The 17,519-nt window shown below is 33.1% G+C and overlaps 1 protein-coding gene across 1 annotated transcript in view; it reads right to left on the minus strand.

Annotated features, from left to right (window-relative positions):
• Nucleotides 1-3,997: 3,997 nt before the first annotated feature.
• SYCP1 (synaptonemal complex protein 1) overlaps nucleotides 3,998-17,519 on the minus strand; it is a 116,953-nt gene continuing 103,431 nt past the window's right edge. The window contains exons 27-31 of the mRNA XM_077950631.1: nucleotides 14,562-14,621; nucleotides 10,754-10,930; nucleotides 7,412-7,555; nucleotides 4,379-4,468; nucleotides 3,998-4,283 (exon numbers count right to left, since the gene is read on the minus strand). Coding sequence (XP_077806757.1) covers nucleotides 4,146-4,283; nucleotides 4,379-4,468; nucleotides 7,412-7,555; nucleotides 10,754-10,930; nucleotides 14,562-14,621 — 609 coding nt within the window. The 3' untranslated portion in view covers nucleotides 3,998-4,145. The remainder of the gene's footprint in view (nucleotides 4,284-4,378; nucleotides 4,469-7,411; nucleotides 7,556-10,753; nucleotides 10,931-14,561; nucleotides 14,622-17,519) is intronic.

Below are 17,519 nucleotides of genomic sequence, written 5' to 3' on the forward strand. Positions count from 1 at the left end.
AACTTATCCCCTCAAAACAGGACCACTCTTCCACCTGCCCTATAAAACTTGCAGCATAGAGAAGATCATGTGATTCCTGTAGGAAGCTCCACACTCAAGAAAGAGATAGAGAATAGTGTGTATCCCATATGCCTACTCCTAAACACATCTGATTGATCCTAAATCCATCAGATTAAGTCAATCCCACAAAGCGTGGCTAAAAGGTAGGAAGAGTTTCCTACCAACTTAAAAATAGGCTTTTTCAAAACCTTTTTCCTGTAATAACCTCCAAAATGCATTCAAAGTTTAAAAAGGCATTAGTTAATAATCTTGTAATTAACTTACAAAATTTTCATAATTAAATAATCAAATTACGAATTTGCCAATTTTTCATTAAGACTAGTGGTTTTTAAAGGAGTAGTTTAAAAGTAAAAACAATAACATTAGTTATAAATTTTTGGGGGGCACTTTATTATCAAAACTGAACTCTCCAGAGTGCAAAGAAGAGTCAAATATAGTATACTATAACAATATGCTTTTAGAAAATTTCATGATCATTCTAGTTTCCAATATTTAATCTTATTTTTAAATCAGACACTCAACATTTAGGTTGTAAGATTTTACTTATTGTAAGAATCACTAATATGGTATATGTATGTTTTTCTAAATATGTATTAATATTTTACTTATTCAACAAATATTGAGTACCTACTATGGGCCAGGCATGATTCTAGCCACTTGGAACACATCAATAAGCAAAGGAAACGAAATTTCCTTTGTGAAGTTTACATTCTTGTGAGGAGAGACAATGAATAATAAACATACCAAATAAGGTATACAGTATGTTAGAAGATATAAGGGAAATAAATGCTGGAGGAAGGAGAGGGGTTATAAAGCAGGAACATACCCACCATGTTCAAGGAAGAGCAATCTTCCAAAACTTAGGAGACTTAACTAACTCATCTTGTTTTAACTAAAAGCAAGAAAGAACAATATTTGAAAATTTAAAGACTGTGAACTAATTGTGGCAGACTGGCTAGTTGTTTACCCTTTTCCCAAATCTCCTGAGAGATAACTGCAACATGGGTCACAGTCTCCCCTGAAGTTAGGTGTGGCCGTATTGACTTGGTCCTAGAAAGTGAAATGTGGGTAGAAGTGCTATATATCTCTTTCATGCCTAGGTCATTAGAAACTTCCCACATGGATCCTCCATGGTGTTTCCCTTTTAGCATAAACCTGGAAGCCAGCTTCTGAAGATGGCAGAATTAGAAGTTGAAAGGAGCCGGAGTTCCTGAATTACTGCCTAGAGAAATGGTTCTCACTAAACAGAAACATTATGTTGGACTTTAGGTAAGTTAGAAGTAAATGAATAGTTAGCCAGAGCAGCTAGTCTTATTCTAAATATTTGAAAATATATAGCTTAATAGACTAGTCCCATTGTAAATATTTAAATCAAAACTACACTAAAGGTATAGATTAATATATTAGTTATTTTAATTTGAAAATATATTTATATTATTTATAATATTTGAAAATATATAGCTTCAAATTCAAGACCAATAATTCTCCAAAAATGCTTCCTCAAGAGACTTATAAAGTTTCAATTAAGAGATCAAAAGCTAGAAATCCCAAGACCATTGCCAGTTAACACAGTATAGTTGTAGTCACACAAATTAAAGGAGGAACAAAATAATTTCTGTAAAGTTATTGCATTTCCATTTTTTCTTGGTTAACCTTTCCTACAAACATAATCCACACCATAAGAGGATTCAAATTTTACTTCACTATAGTTATTTACAGATAACTCTAAAACCATTTTTATTCATGTATTCATTGTTTTCATAAAACCCGTTCACTTTCCTACTCTTGAGTCTTTCATACTTACTTTTCTCTCCACAACCTCCAACACTGTCTTCCCTATCCTCATTCTCAGTGCATGATCTTAATTCCAGCTTCACGGAGAAAACTGAAATTATGGAACCAAAACTTCTACAAGCTCCCATACACTTACCATCATCTTGTGCCATATACTCTTCCTTTTTTCCTATTGCTATGGCAGAATTTTCTATTCTCCTACCGAAGGCCCAACAGTTTCAATTATCCACTAAATTCCACCCCTCTTTCCTGTTATAAGACATTCTACAAAAAGTTTCCCTTTCTCTCTCACACCATCATTTTCCCCATTCTGAATCTTCCTCTAATTATTTGGATATGCTATTAATTCTTATGTCTTAACAAAAAAACCTTCTGTTAATCCACTTCACTTTCCAGTAACTTCCCTATTTATCATCTTCATGTGAAGTACAACTTCTTGAGTTTGTTACACCTGATAGAAATAGCTGTCTCTGCTTACTCTCCCTCTTTTTCCTTTAAATCCTTCCAATCAAGCTCCACTCTAACTAAAACTGACATTAAGATTACCAATGACCTTCATATTAATAACACATTAATCAATTTTACTTCACCTCTGGTTAGCATTTAACACAATTTATCACTCCCTCTTCTTTGAAATACTTTCTTGCTTGGCTTCCAAGAAACCATAGCCTACTTTTTTTACTACCACTCTGGCCAGTCCTTTGACGGCCCCTTCTCATCTCTCTGACCTGTTCTCTTTCCTAGGTACACTCACTCCCATGACTGTTAATGTTCTCATCCAGTGTAATAGCTTTAAATATAATGTTGACTCCCAAATTTATATCACTAGTCTGGACTTGTCTCTAAGCCTACTTACCATCTCTGTTTGGATGTCTAAACAGGTATTTCAAGCCTAACATTTGCAAAACTACACTGTTCAGGCCAAAAATATTGCCCATTCTCTTTCTTTCATATTCTACCTATATCTTCAAAATATATCCAAAAGTTAATTACTTTACTCCTCTGCTGCTCTTGCTGCTGTTTAAGCCATTATCATCTTTCACAGGCATTACTAAAATAATCTCCTGTTTATTTATGTCCCCTTTTCAATCTGTTCTCAATATAGCAGCCACAAAGATACTGTTAAAACATAAGTCAGATCATGGTTCTTCTTTGCTCAAAATCATCTACTAATGTCACATCATATTCAGAGAAGCCAAAGTTCTTACAGTGGCCTAAAGTCCTACATAATCTGCCCACTCAAAGTCCTCATCCCATTAACTATTAGGCCCTCTCTTCCTTCTACTCTTCCTTTTGCTCACTATCCTTCCCAATACTGGGCTCTTTGCTGCTTCCCAGATATGCTAGGCACACTCCCACCTCTGGGCCTTTGTACTTCCTATTCCTTCTGTGAGAAATGTTATTCCCTTAGGTAGCCCCAGATTCAGCTGCTGTTTTAATCATATCTTCATTCGAAATTCACTTCAGTAAGGGATATCATACCTAAAACGTAGCCTTCTTTATACTCCTTAATACTCTTCCCTGTTTTATTTTTCTTCTTAGCAGTTATCATTAACTAATATAATGTTTTTTTTTTATGTTTTTAATTGTCTATTTCCCTCACTAGAATGTAAGCTCTAGGAAAACACAAGTTATTTTTCTGTTTTGTTCACTATTACATCCCCAGTATCTAGAACTGTTTGACTCTTAGTAAACATCAATAAATATTTGCTTAATAAATGTTGTATAAATGAAATATTTCAGGAAGTCATACTGGTATAGCCACTTTTTCCTGCCACTAAAAGCCATTTCTCAATTTCATAAAATAAAAAAGTCAAAGCTGCCTCAGAAGTACAAAACTCCACTACAATGCTCTCAAGACTTTAAAATGAATAATATTATCTCTAAATTACAATGATGAGCTGTTTATACGACCTAACAGAATCAATAAGAAGCACTTATTTGCATCCAAAATATTTTAATAGTAAAGAATAAAGAATTACTCTCAATAATGCATTCCTAGCATTCAAAGGCTAACTTTACAAATTTGAAAACTTAGTAAAAACAGTTTTCATGAATACAAGAAAAAGTAACAACAAAATATAATCATCTAATTATCTGAATATAATGAGGTTTTCAGACAATATGTAGTTAACATTTAGGCTAAAAATATAAAGAAACACAAATCATTCACGCAAATATTTTTTAAAAGTCTCAACTTCCAGATAAAATTTGGCTCTGGCAAATAAGAACAAAACATTAACTATAAGTTTCATGTTATTAGGCTCCTTAACTACACTGATTCTCTGAAATTAAACAAATAACTTTTCTGCTTCTTTTAGTTTTTTTTTCCTATCCATTTTAGCAATTACAGCCCAACGGTCCTCCCGCATTTTTCTTATAGCTCCAAACTTCATTGTAGATCCAGGGGTTGTTAGAGATGAAGGGGCCTGAATACAAAATAAAATTTAAAAATCATAACATGTTTAATTTTTTTAAGTGCAGCTTTTGAAATTTGCTTTCTGGAATAAAATTTAAAAGCTACCTTTTTTGGTGTTTTGACACAAAGATGAGAAGCTGGTGGATTATTTTTCCTATATAGTGTTTTCAATGTCTCTTCTTCTGAAACCATGCTCTTGAAGAAAAATTTAAAAATATGATGTTGGGGTTACCATCATTAATATTATATTATTAACATTTTGTCAACATATCACATGTGAGGAGAACAAAGAGTGGAAAGAGGAAGGATGAAGAAGGGAGAAGGGCAAAGGGAGGAGGAAGGAGAAAGAAGATTATAGAGAGAAGAAAGAAGACCAAACAAAGAAAACAATAACAAAATAAATCAATGGGCCAAGAAATGACCTAGATTTTTATTCTATTAACTATATTACTGAAAGGCTATGTGAAATACAAGACATGTGTAGTGAGTAGCACTTCTCTACTGATTTCTATTTCAGTTTCAGAGTCTTGATAATACTATCTTGTCCTCCTTCCCTGACCCTGTTTATTCAAACTCACACTTATAATAAGTATTTATAATTCTATAAAAAATTATAATATTATCTATGATCCAGCAATTCCACTTCTGGATATATACTCAATAGAATTGAAAGCAGAGTCTTAAAGAGATAATTGTACAACTATGTTCATAGCAGCATTATTCACAATAGTTAAAACATAGAAGCAACCCAAGTATCCATCCATGGATGAATAAATAAGCAAAATGTGGTGTATATATACAATGGAATATTATTCAGCCTCAAAAAGGAAGAAAATTCTGATATATACTACAACATAGATAAACCTTGAGGACATTGTGCTAAATGAAAAAAAAAGCCCCAAAGGGTAAAGATGGAAAAAGAAGAAAGGAAAAAAAAAAAAAGATATGCTTCATGTAAATTCCTGGAAGTTGCTTCAGTCAGTAGGGGTTGAAACACTGAACTCTGATGTTTGAAGGCCAAGTCCTATTGCCCCCTCTGGCACCAGCAAGTCACTCAAGGAACATGAGCATGGTTTCCTGACATAGGACTGTAGGCTGGAGAGACTGGTAGCTGCTATCATACTTTAGGCTGAAATCAACGTAAATTAACTGCAATTTACCAGCTAACCTTTCCCCTGGAAGCTATAAACATTCAAATAACATTGCATATTTACAAAATAGTTACTTCAGACAGTTTCTGCCAGTATATTTGTTGTCTATGTAGAGAGATGTATTCCTGGCACTTCCTACTCCACCATCTTCCTGAGGTCATGCTCAACAACCCATTTTTAAATCTTAATTTTTATAATTTGAATGTTCAAAATTTAACTACAGGAGCTAAGAAAATTACAAAATGACTAATAGGTTCATATAATAATTATAACCACGAAACTCATTGTGAAATGTGTTTTTAGACTAGTTTGAAAAATTGTGTGCAATTCTATAATACTGTAATATGTTTATTGTGTTGCAAGTTTGTGATGCTCCTTTTAGAAATGAAATGAAATCATGTTGAATCATTCTGAATCTCAGATCAGCTAAGAAATTGGCCTAAACTCAAACTGCTAGAATAATAGCAGGGATTACAACTGTAGAATGTTCAATTCTAAAGCTTATTTTCTTTCTAATTCTCATTACATTTTTATATATCTGGACTACAGTTTGAATTGGCAGTTATTATGTGCAATGCCTCACATAGGCTATGAAGCCAGACTGTGTTCAAATTTTGGCTCCATATCTTACTATGTGATCTTGAAAAAAATACTTTCGTGACTCAGTTTCCTCATCTGTAAACTGGAAAGAACAGTATATACTGTGATCTTTTAGTATCCATGGGGGATTGGATCCAGGATCCCTCCATGCATACCAAAATCTGTGGATGTTTATATAAAATGATATAATATTTGCATGTAACCTATGTACTTCCTCCTATATACTTTAATCATCTCTAGGTTACTTATAATATCCCATACAACGTAAACACTATGTAAATAGTTATGTTGTATTCCTTTCTTATTTATATTATTTTCTATTGAATTGTTATTTTTTATTTTTTTCAAATATTTTTGGCCTGTAGTTGGTTGAATACACACATGTAGAACCTGTGAATACAGAAAGCCAACTGTATTTCTAAAGGCTGGAATTGTTATAAGAAATAATTAAAGTAATCGTCATTGTATAAAGTGTTTACAATAGTACCTGGTTCACAGTTTTAATTGTTAAGATGTTAATCATTATCTATAAAACAAAGGGATTCTGAAGTAGGGACTCTGTAAGTTAACTTCAATAATTAGGGTTTTAAGACTTCAATTACTCATTATTCCAGAAAAAAATGAAAATAGAGGGTCCCAAAGCAACAGAAAAGCTTGAAGGATCTTCTAGTTATAAATGAGAATAATAAATGAATTTAACTGGGATTTTGTCATTAAGAATTTTTGGTGCATTGCTCCATTTACTCTGGTATGGTTTACCTTTTTTAAAAAAATTAAATGAATCTAAGCTTAATTATTCTCAATAAACCATTATTATGCCTTCAGAAAATAGTGGTATATGTGCATGGGAGTAATTAGGGATACAAAGTGCTAGAGGAAATAGCTTGCTTAAACACGTTCTCCTTAATACATTAACTTCTTTAGAGTGATGGAAATGTTATAGTCGTCAACAAATACCTTGATATAAATATCAACCAGTGATGTAAAATGAGCATGTATAATATGCAAAATAGAGGGGATGCCTAAATAACCGATTTGGCTACAGTAAAATATTCACTCCATCTCTCTTTTTAAAAATATAGTAAGAACTCCTTTATGACATTCTGCTGGAAAACAAGACAATGATTAATCATATCATATGCCCATTGTGCTATATCAAGTATTTTCAAAGTGCCAGGTTTTCTGAAATTTACAGGGAAATTATTTGAACCCTAATTTCTCTAAAATGCTGCAAAAGCACAAGGATCTGCATTTTAGCAGAGCTCCACTGTATATCAGTATTGCAATGGTAGGTACTATGTAAATATATTATACATGTATATCAAGGAAAATTGTATACAAATAAGTAATATAAATAAATACTAAATATTATTTGTAAAATTTTTACCAAAAGATCAGTAGTTTCTGAACTATCTGAATTAATATCAAATTCAAAGGCCATTTTTCTCTTTTTATTACTTTCTTCAATGGGTATATTCAGGTTTTCTCTTTGCTGTAGTTTTGGTTTTGTTGGTGTCTTCACTGTATATGCCTATCCAAAAATAAAAAACAATATATTATCATATCAAAATATGCATTATTAATAAAGGATTTCACAAATAATTTTAAGGCAATTTGAGTCCTTAGCAATCAGAAACTTCCATTATTATTGGCAAGTATATGAGGCAAAAATTTTGAGTAAGAATTAAATCAGATGTTTTTGATACTGTAAGTTGTCTTTCTTCAAAAATTTTACAATGGTAGACTTTCTTTGCCCTTCCTTTAACTTGCTGAAGAAAATAAGAAAGAGAAAGAGTGAAACAGAGAGACAGACACACTCCAGATTCAGCAATCAACAATCTTAGGGGCCTTAATATTTCCAATCATGATCTCAAAAAATAACTGGGTGAGCTTTTCTCACTCCACAAAACTCATTACTTTGTGAGAAAATATGCTTGCTTATTTTTATATTGGTAAAGTAATTCACATGTCAATGTTTCACATTCTAATTTTTATAATTTGTAAAAGTATCTTTTAAAAGTAAGGTCAAAAGCCAAGCACAGTGGCCCATGCCTGTAATCCCAACACTTTGAAAGATCAAGGCAGGAGGATTGCTTGAGGCCAGTTCAAGACTAATCTGAGCAACATAGCAAGGTCCCAACTCTAAAATTTTTTTTAATTAAAAAAACATAGCCAGGTATGGTGGTCCATCTCTATAGTCTCAGCTACTCAGGAGGCTGAAGCAGGAGAATTGCTTGAGCCAGTAGTTCAAGGTAGCAGTGTGCCATGATCATGTCACTGTAGCCCAGCCCAGGCAACAGAGCAAAAGCCTGACAAAAAAGACAAAAACAAAACAAACAAACGAAAAAAGTTAAGGTCAAAGACATCAGCAAAAACGGCAGAGTAATGAGCTCTAAAAATTCACTCCTCCATAAAAAACCTAAAAATACTGGTAAAAACTTGTCAGAATCAGTTTTTTTTTTCAGAACTCTGGAAATTAACCAAAGGCTTGCAGCCACCTGGAGAGCACTTATTCTTTAAAAAAAATAAAATAAAATGGTTGAACCTCTTTAGGAACCCCAAACTTTGTGGTGTCTTAACTTCCCCGGTCCCATCCCCTGTTCTAGCTCTATGTTATCCTTAAAGAATAACAGCCCACATTCCTGGTGCAGCCTGGCAGCCACCAGACAGAACAGAACAGAATTGAAGCTCTTTCAAAGCTTTATTCCCAAAGAATTGTCATTATTTGATTTGTCTGGTCGGTCTCTGCAAGATCCCACTTAAAGGCTGATGGCTGATTACATTCAACCTGAGCACTCACTAGTGAAAAAATGCCTTCTCCTTGGTGTGTGTGTGTGTGTGTGAAGTAGGGGGCAGAATTTGTCAAAAACAACAACAAGTGTTTTAACTTTGCAGCAACATGAAGCAGTGATGAATAGTTGGGACAAACAAAAGACTAACCAAAAACCTTAAAAGAAAAGCTAGGAAATGAAATATCCATGGGGGCTTTGAAAAGCTCTGACATATTCCTGGAAATATAGAGTGCCATGCATATGTGTAGGGCTATCTACAGGCTCAAGAAAGTCCTGAAAAGGCCCTAAGTTTTCAACACTGGCTAATCTTGAGATTCTGTACAAGCAGGAATGGAAAGCTAAGGCAGAGTTGTCAACTACCTGGCTGAGTGTTGAAGGCATGCCCTTACACACATATAATAGAGACCTTTGACAAACATCGGGAAATTTATTGATTCTAGGCATTTAAAGAAATTTCTGTCCAAACATTAGCTAAAAACTAAGATAATCAAGGAGAGCCTTTAGTGGCACTCACAACAAAAAATACAAACTTTACAGAATTAGTCTAGAAAAGTTACAAAACAAACAATAAGTACAACAAGGAGCAACAACAAATAATGGGAATAGGAGAGAATCTGATTTTCAGAGTTGTTATATTTTAAATGTCCAGTTTTAAACAAAAATTATGAGACATACAAAGAAAGAAGAAAGTATGGCCCAAATAGAAAAGGAAAAGAACAAACAATAGAAACTGTCCCTGAGAAAGCCTTGACATTGGACTTATTAGACAAAGCTTTAAAGTCAGCTATTTTAAATATGTTTGAAGAGTTAAAGAAAATTATGTCTAAAGAAATGAAGAAAAGCATGAAAACAACATCTCACTAAATGGAATATCAATAAAGAGAAACAAATTATAAAAATAACCAGATAGAAATTCTGGAATTAAAAAATGCAATAGCTGAAATGAAAAATTTACTTGAAGGGCTTAATAGCAGATTTGAGCAAGCAGAAGAAAAATCCATGAACCTGAATATAATTCAACTGATATGGAATAGGAAAAAAAATGAAGAAAGACAAAAGTCTCAGAGACTTGCAGACACCATCAAACACACCTGGGAAACTGAGAAGGAAAAGGCATGACATTTAAGCTTAGTGGGATGGAGACAATTGAGATCCTTTTCCTTTCAACTCCCAAGACAAGTGAGGCAGGAACTCCAAGAGCATCTTTATAAAGAATACTAGGAGTGCTTCCAAGAAAGAAAGACTGGCATCTCATTCCCTAGTTAGATACGAACCTAGGCAGCAAATTTCTTTGTCTTTGTATCTAGCTGAGGAGAGGAAAAGGAAACAAGAGAGAGGAGAGATCAAAGGTAGAGCATCTGCACTGCCATTTAGCATGGCAAAGTTGTATGAATTCCCCACGGATTAAGTGGATGTATGGAAGACATCCAGAATTGGGCCACTTTGCTAGAGGCATCTGCTCCAAGATGACTGCTAAGGACTACAGATGCAAGATGATGTGGGGTAAACAGCAAAGGGAACTAGTAACTGCAGTGATGCTATAAAATGTCAAGTCAGAATCAGATTTCCCGTGTCAGGGCCTTAAACACTGATAAATAACTAGTAAGTTATGAAATCTGCCCAAGATGACATTAAGTTGTGGACAGTGATAGAAAAAAAAGAAATAATTTCATATCGAAGGCCAGGCACAGTAACTCACATCTATAATCCCAATACTTTGGAAGACCAAGACAGGAGGATCAGTTAAGGCCAGGAGTTCAAGACCATCCTAGTCAACAGAGCAAGACCTTGTCTTTACATTTCATGCTGATACCACAAAAAAATTGAAACTTTCAAGAAACTAGTTATATATGTGTGCGTCACGCCACGTATATGGTGATAACAGAACTTTATTTACTAAAAAAATTACTACTAACTTGGAAAGTTTAGACACAAACCTTTGGTAATGGTGTAGATAAAGTATTTTTGGCAGATGTCCACAGATAGTCTCTTTTATCTTTGGATTTGCCATGATCAACTGATGTGAAATTTCGAGATATAGTTTGTGAAGGAACTGCTTTAGAATCAAATTTCCAATACATTTCAGGTGTTTCCAATAAAGATGTCTGTGTTTTCTGCATTGAACAACAAGAGTGAATAAAACCATCACTAAATGTCATTTTAATTATTTATTTCTTTAATTAAAGTGCAGCAACTAGTAGAATTAACAACAAAATATGCAAATTTATCCCCAAATTTATCATTGACTAGATAAGTTTGAATAAATTACAGTTATCTTCTTTGTTACTTGCCCATTTAAGATGCAAATGTTATCTGCCCCTGCCTGTCTTCACAGAGCATCTATGAAAACAAATAAGATATCTTGGAGGTCGTTATTCTCAGCAAACTAATGAAGGAACAGAAAGCCAAATACCACATGGGCTCATTTACAAGTGGGAGCTAAATCATGAGAACACATGGACACATACAGGCAGACAACACCACACACTGGGGCCTATTGGAGCATGCAGGATGGGAGGAGGAAGAGGATCAGGAAAAATAACTAACGGGTATAGTCTTAATACTTGGGTGATAAAATAATCTGTACAACAAACCTCCATGACAGATGTTTACCTATATAATAAATCTGTACATGTACCCCGAACTTAAAGTTAAATTTTCAAAAATGAAAACAAATAAGATATCTCAATTCTCTGACCAAAAGTTGAGGATTCTCTTCAAAAAATAAAAAATCTGTACTCCTGGTGGCAAAAAGCCCTAATCTATGGTTCATTACAATAGCCTAAAAGTCAAAAGGAAATCTATTCTAATTTTCATTCATTCTCTTTCATACATTGATACTTCTTTTTCACCTATAAAAATATCAGTCTTTTCCTATCCACCAGCCTACTTTGCCTCCAAAAGCAAGGGGAATAATTATGAAAGTAAAGAATGAGAAAAATTTTCAAGGAAAAAACTGAGAAAATGGCTATTTGCTTCAATTCTAAATAAATAAATTGCAAGTTTACTCTAAATACTTGACACTTTTTTCAACTCTATTTCCTCAGTTCTCTTTCACGCTACCTTTGTATACAGCTTCTTTTAGCACCTGACCTAGCTTTCTAGTAAAAGCTAGTAATAGTTGCTTTAGTGGGATTCTACATGAAAATGAAACTCATGCTCATCACTTTCTATTTCACCACTTTCTTTGGTCGCTACCATCTCCACGAATACAATCGTGGCAATTACTCATATGAAAGAAACAATAGAGCACACATACACACAAAGGGACTACAAAGACTAAATTTGAAAGCATGGTGGCTGAACTTTCAGTGCGTTTAAATTAGGGTATATGATAAAGAGGCAACTACATGTACTATACAAAAATCATTGAACTGGGAGCCAAGTACATAACATGGTCTTTTCTCCTAGATCTTTCCTATATTTCCAGATTATTTAAGTAAATCTTCAAGTATCTCCAAGCTTAAATTTATTCATCTGTAAACCAAGGGGCTAAATGAGATGGCTTATATCTTTCCTGCCCAGTTCTAGTGATCTGTCATTTCATAATCCTTTCTCCAGCAAGTATGAATTTTTTCAGAGTTGCATTTCTGTATCCTTTTCCCTACATATTTATACATCATAGTTGATGACAAAATTTTGATGAAAGCAATTTTTTTACTGCTGTCTGGATTCATCGGGGTAAACTTTGGAACCTCCAGAATGTAACTGCTTTCATGGACAAATTGTTTCTCCCTACAAGTAGAATGACAATTTAAGGTCACTGCACCACCTTGTGGCCATATCTGGAATTTGACATTTCCCTGGTAGCCTAAAGAAAATTCCCCTGCATGTGAAAATACTGAGCTATCCCTTTCCAGAACACATGATGGAAACATGTACTTCCTTACAAGTTACATTCTTTTTTGGAAGGATGTAACATTTATAGTTATGCATGTAGACAGAAAATTCACAAATTTCTCTGTTGTATTTTTCAAACAAACATTTATAAGGCATGTGCTATGTGCCAAGCACTATTTTAAATGTTTTACAAACACCATCTCATTTAATCCTCATAACAACTTTAGGAAATAGGTATTATTATTATCCCTTTATAGATGAGAAAATTGAAACACGAAGAAGTTAAGTAACTTGTCGAAACTCAGAAACGTTTGGTAAATTTAACAAGACTTATGTTTCAGTAGTGTTGGAATAAAGTATAGTAAAAAAAAAATAATAAAAATTAAAAAAAAGCCTAGTTAAATTTCTTCATTCATCATTTTTTTCATTTTGCAACATACATATGGTTCATTTTCCAACATATATATCTAGACTCTCAGATAAAATATATGGCATTTACTAATCTACTTGATAATGGAAACATACAGAATTATACATGAATCAAAACATCTCTATAAGAATGTGATACAAACTTTCATAATATGAACACATTCTAAATTTAGAAAACACTATTGGAGATTAACCAATTTGCTTATATTAATTAGATACTTCCGTAAGTCTATATCTAACCATTCTGGCTAGTTTTATTATGATTATAATTTCTCCAAATATAATGTTTCCAAGTGTCTAGCACAGTGTCGGAAACATACAAAGCACTCAATATTCACTTACAGGTTCAATACATCTTTTCTTTATTCTCTTTTAACCCAAATGTAATAAAATGTAAGGAACTGTTCTCAAACTACTCTGAGTGTCGTTTCCTTCCAGTTTAACTATAATCATAGCAACCTCTGTGGGAACTTAGAAGACTATATCACTATATGTAAAGAAAATTCTTAATCATTTTAACCAAAAATTTGCTAAATCAAAATTATTCTGCAACAATCCTATAGTATCAGATAGGTTAGAAGCTGAGGGGTATTCTTCTTCTCTATGACTGATGTTTCCTTCCATATGCAGGGAATACCACCAGGGTAACATTCCAAACCTCTTCCTGGTTCCTTAGGGAGAAAAAGTTACTTAATGTGATTGGTGAATTTAAAAAAAGCGAGAAGTTGGTCACATACAGCTCAATCTCTTCCTTATTCCTCCTCTTGAGAACTAAAAGAATTACACATAAATTCTGCTGTACTCCTTTATAACCTAAGTTTTACAAGACCAGACGATCAAGTGGGTAGACCTATGCTATTTAAGCTCTACTTGTGACAGTAGATAAATTTTTCTAATTTGGGATTTCAAGATTAAGAGATCCTCTTGCCTTCAAATATAAACTGCATTCTCCAGTATTTAAAATATTGATACTTTTTAATAAAGTCTTCAATAATAAAAATATTATTTTTATTCTCCCTTGTCTTTCGCAGTTGGTTCGGAACATAAGTGAGGAAAACAGGATGTCATTTATTATGCCCCCTCAAAACCCAAAATTAGACATAATCTAAATAAGTTTTAGAATTGTTTATGAAAATATTTTGCCTCTAACATTAAAAAAATTTTAAGAAACACAGAAGTACCTAATTAAATTAAAACTATAATAAGAATTGTAGAGAAAAACTTAAATCTTTTCTTTCTTCTTTTTTGTTTCTGCATTAGGAAACCTCTAAATCTCCAAATGACAAAAATTTTGAAATTTTTAGCTAAAATGCTTTTGAATTAACAAATAGCAAGAAATAATTTAGGAAATGAAATTGTATGAAATATTTAAAATGCTATTGCTATTTTCCCACTTATAAACAAAAAAAATCATTTCTAAGTAGATGTTAGAAAATGAATTTATATTTTAAAACTATGAGAATTATATGCTCTTACCTTGTCTTTTTTTTCTTTAAGAGTAGCTGTGTTTTCTTTTGCCTCTCTTTTGAGTTTTTCCTATTAAAAATAAATATCAAGTACAAATAACATAATCATCACTATGATCACAAATGAATATTATCAAAATCTTTTTTAATGAGTATTAACAAAGAAAGATGACTAACCTCTCAATCTTATAAAGTAATAAAAAGAAAAAAAGAAAAGTTAGTTCCTTTCTACAGAGGTATTATTTGGTTTTGATTATCTTTTCCTTTATTCTAATCAGTCTCTAGTGTATATCTGTAGACTTTTGAATAAGTCTCTTAAAACTCTGAATGTCAGCTTTCTTATTTGTAAAATAAAGTTAATGGAACAAATTACAGAATGAGAGATACGCACAGGTAACTAAGCTGTGAAAAGTTGCAAAAAGATCTAAAATATTGTGAGCCTTTACAGGCAGAATTAGATTTTTCCATGCATGTTGAGAAAAGGTGTAGTTCAGTTGGCAATAATGAACAAGTTTTCAACAGGGGATAAGTAGAGACGAGGGGTAAAAGGAAAAACTAAAGAAGCAAAAATCATCACATGAATAAATACAGAAAAGAGCACAATACTTTGGAAATAATACGTAACTTTTGCTGAAGAATAGGGTATGTGTATAGTCAAGATAAAAACGGAAAGGAGAGCTGTGGTCAGATTGGAAAGAGTGATATGCTAATATCACTAGATAGAATTTACTCAGTAAGATAAAAGAAAAGCCTGGCCTACATAAATGAATATGTAGGGTGCCTGTAATATGACAACCATCTGAAGAACAAAATTTTTACAACTCCAGGGAGTATTAGATGTCTTAGAAAGTAAAAATCTCCAAGTGTGCAGAACTTTAGGCAGTAAAACTTGCCCATGATGTCTATGCCAGTATCTATCCTCACTGAATACTTTGCATACACCATGTTATCTCTCCCGCAGCATTGCTCCTAACCACAGAACTCACTTCACTATGAAAGAAGCTGGTTGCAAACTGATGTAATAGTATTTACTACTGTTCTTATTATGTATCCTATCATCTACCAATGGTTGATCTTCAGTTATAGTGACAATTGGAATGTATACTCTAAGGGGCTGGCATGCTGTCTTTTAAGACAAAGTACATTTCCTAAACCAGCAATATCGTAATGACTCTCAGAATATGTATCTTGGCTTCTAGAGGACAGAGAGAGAAACCATTGCCCACAACTGCACTGTCTCTGCAATTCTGACTTTTCCTGGTCTGGAGATCTTGGTAAAGTCTGTTCTAATAAAATATATGTTTCCAAGGTGTGAAACAGTTCATACAAGAATGTGCATCTTTAGTGGTAGCTAAATAATCATCAGTTCCCTTAGACCAAAGAGATGGCCATACCTTTAAGGTTCCTATTTAATCTGAATAAGTAAAATATGCCAGTAATATGGCCTGGCAAACACAGGGTTGACTTGAGCAACCAGAGTAGATAATGACAGCCTTGTGAACAAATTTTGGATCTAAATAAATTTATCAGCCTATAGCCATTTGAATAAAAAGGAAGCCTGGTACTCTAGTGGAAAAGTTCTGAAATAATATAACAAATACATACTACATCCTTCCTACTATATTATGCACTAAGGATTAAAATATTAAGACATGGGTAATTGCACATCAACTAACTTAATTCTTGGGAATCTATAATGCCACTATTTTTTCACTAATCAGAGTGCAAGCATATCAGTGTCAAGCAATAATCAGAATTTTATCAGAGTCTACCTCATGGTGAGCCCATGGAACCATAAACCTATCTTGTGCTCATTTTTTTAGACTCTGTATATAGTTTGAATAAACTCAATAAAAGGAATAATCCCCATGTTTGTTCTGACCACAGAGTAAGAGATTTTAAGGTTGAAAGGACCAACTAGAACACTTTGAATCTCTCTCTCCATATCAAGATAGTAAACAAATTTCACATTGCTAGGCAGAGATTAAGGCCCCATTAAATTAATGAAAGATACAGGAAAAATGATTTATCATAATCCCCAAAAGCCAATCTATTTTAATTAGAAGTTAAGACGGTCATCTAGTAACAGTTTCCTATACCAATGGGCTTATAGGTAAAGTGGGGATTGTCATATTAACTGACAACTTGGAAAAAAATTGCATATAAAAGATGAGCTGAATCTATGTAAATATAAAGCTCAAGTTAAAAAGATATAGGAATCATAGTTAAATAACAGAATATACATTTTTACCAATCTTGACAATGTAGAATAATAAATACTAAAATTGTATATGCAGAGGAATATGAAACAGGAGACAGTATTAGATACATTATTTTAAAATATAAAGGTAATCAATAAACTAATTTAAAAGGCTACATACACCTTCCAAATCAACCAACGTAAGACACACTCACACACACACACACACTTTAGAGAATAAGGAAGAAAATAAGTACTACTATGTAATGAAAAATAAGATGATAAAAACATCATTAAAATATATAATCAATGAAGAGTTAATATCCAGAATCTATAAGCAACTCCTACAACTCAACAACAAAAAATTGGATTAAAATTATTATTAACCCAATTCAAAAATGGGCAAAAGACTTGAATAATTAAACCACCAAAGAAGATATACAATGTCCAACAGGCATATTAAAAATAGTCACCATTGCTAGTCATACAAGAAATGCAAATCACAGCCCCATGAGATATTGCCTACACACATTAGGATGGCCACTATCAAATGAACAGGACTTAACAAATGCTGATGTGAAGAAATTAGAATCCTTATGCACTGTTGTGTGGGAATGTCAAATGGTACAGTCACTATGGCCAATATAGAGGTTCTCAAAAAATTAATGATACAGTTGCCATATGATCCAAGAATCCCACTTCTGGAAATATATCCCAAAGAATTCATAGCAAGATCTTAAAGAGATAGTTGCACACTCGCTTTCATTA

The sequence above is a fragment of the Macaca mulatta genome, chromosome 1, assembly GCF_049350105.2.
Source record: "Macaca mulatta isolate MMU2019108-1 chromosome 1, T2T-MMU8v2.0, whole genome shotgun sequence".
In the NCBI taxonomy this organism is placed as follows: Eukaryota; Metazoa; Chordata; class Mammalia; order Primates; family Cercopithecidae; genus Macaca; species Macaca mulatta.